Genomic DNA, 2,107 nt, shown 5'->3' on the forward strand with positions numbered 1-2,107 from the left:
GGGGGGGGGGGGGGGTAAAAATAAAATTAAAAGCCAGCAGCCCAGGATTAGCACTTTGTAAGCTTAAAAACCTGGGATTTCAATAAATTCATATATCTGCAATGGAATTATAAATAACTGTATTTTAACTGCTCATGCAATTAAACCTACGCTTTATTTTTAGGTTTTTAAATTTTTTTTTTATTAGTAGTAGTGGCTTTTTAAGATCCCGTAGTAGCATCAGGTTTGGAAATTGTTTCAGCCCAGAGCTACACACACGATTTCGGGCTGCCTTCTACCTATCTCCTGGCTTCTAGTTTTCACGTTCGGGGCTTATTCTCCCGACGTTTTTGCTCTTCTCTCCTCCCCCTACCCCCTCCCCGACGCTCCGTACCCCCTCGCTGTCTCCTCCACCCCACCCCACCCCCTACACACACTCATATTTTATACCGTAATCTGGGCCGGAGGGAGCTCGGCGACGCAAATTCTTCCCTGATTCGAGCGTGAAACCCTATGCCCCAAGCGTGGTGCTCAGACCTCACCCGAGCACATCAGAATAGGGAAAGACACCGAATTCCTAGCTTCGTGGGGGCTAGGGGCCAGAATATCCTGCCTGGCTCCAGACTACAACCCTGAGCTCGCCAGGAACTTCCCCCCCGCAACTGTTCCGGACCTGTGTCCTCATTATTTTTAAAGGCCAAAACGGGGGATCCGGTGTTTTGAAAGCCACCCCCGTGGACTCTAATTGACAAAAAGATCTTTCTCGCCTTCCGCCGACTCTCTCCACCCCTCAAGCCCACTCTTAAACCAGCCACCACTAAAACTGGGCTCTTCAAATATGCATAAGCCTCCAAAAGCCTCCTCAATCCCAAATTACTTCCTTTCCCCCCTTCTGTCTCATTCTTTCTGTCTCTGTTGTTTCTTTCTACGCCCCTTAACCCGATCTCCTCAATTTCCCCAGCTCTATCCTTTGGCAAAGTCCCCAATGCAGTGCGTGGAGAGGGATGTTGGCAGCAAGCAGGCATTTAGATCTGTCTGCAGCCTGAGCAAACTGGCGCCTCCGCCACTGCCGGGAGCCCACCACTTCTCCCGGCTCCGAGCGCACCGCGAGCTTTGCCAAACCGGCTCCGCTTTTTCTTCTTCCCGATGTCTCTCTCTCTCTCTCTCTCTCTCTCTCTCTGTCTCTCTCTCCCTCCCTCTCTCTCTCTTCTTCTTCTTCTTCTTTTCTCTCTCTCTCTCTCTCTCTCGTTATTATTCCCAGATCCTTCTCGTCCACCCTGTTTTTTTTGTTTTGGTGTGTGTGTGTGTTCCCCATAATTTCAAGCCCCAAACTAACCACCAGCGCACACTTTCGCTGCCTGCCTGCCGGAACCTAACGCCAGAATCCCACCGACGCTGGGTGTATGGGCCCCGGCCGCGGACTTTCGAATTTGGGGTCCCAGGCCGGAGGAGAGAAGAGGGCGGGTAGGGGTCGTACTGCGATTTCCGTACCTGTGTGTGTCCTTTTGTGGATCTTTAAGTTCTCGGAGCGCGCGAAGACCTTGCCACAGCCAGGGAAGGGGCAGGGGAAGGGCTTCTCGCCCGTGTGCACACGGATGTGGTTAACCAGTTTGTATTTGGCTTTGAAGGGCTTGCCCTCGCGCGGACACTCCTCCCAGAAGCAGATGTGGTTACTCTGCTCGGGGCCGCCGACGTGCTCCACGGAGACGTGGGTCACCAGCTCGTGCATGGTGCTGAAAGTTTTGTTGCAGCTCTTCTTGGGGTTGCTCAGCTGCTCGGGGTCGATCCACTTGCAAATGAGCTCCTGCTTGATGCACTGCTGCCGCATGTAGCGGAAAAAGGCACCGGGGTGGTGGTGGTGGTGGTGGTGGTGGGCCGCGGCCGCTGCCATGTTCATACCCATGTTCATATTCATGGGGCCGTACTGGTTGTGGAGCTGCGCCGCGGAGTAGGGGTCGGTCCGCGGGCTGGCCACCTGGCGGTATTGCTCCGAGCGCCCGAACACCTCGCCCGGCAGTCCGAGGCGCATCTGCCCGTTGAGCACATTCTGCGAGCCGTGCGGCCCGTGCTGCTCCGGGAGGCCGGGGAAGAGGAGGTGGCCCTGCGCGTCCGAGTGCGCGTGGTGCAG

General features: G+C 55.0%; 1 protein-coding gene across 1 annotated transcript in view; it reads right to left on the reverse strand.

Moving 5' to 3' along the window:
- Window positions 1–2,107, reverse strand: part of LOC103254035 (zinc finger protein ZIC 1) — a 7,643-nt gene that overhangs the window by 1,369 nt on the left and 4,167 nt on the right. The window contains exon 5 of the mRNA XM_008052208.2: window positions 1,471–1,971. Within this exon, the coding sequence (XP_008050399.2) occupies window positions 1,471–1,971 (501 nt within the window). The remainder of the gene's footprint in view (window positions 1–1,470; window positions 1,972–2,107) is intronic.

Source organism: Carlito syrichta, unplaced genomic scaffold (genome assembly GCF_000164805.1).
Source record: "Carlito syrichta isolate Samal-C Ts95f unplaced genomic scaffold, Tarsius_syrichta-2.0.1 Scaffold263577, whole genome shotgun sequence".
In the NCBI taxonomy this organism is placed as follows: domain Eukaryota; kingdom Metazoa; phylum Chordata; class Mammalia; order Primates; family Tarsiidae; genus Carlito; species Carlito syrichta.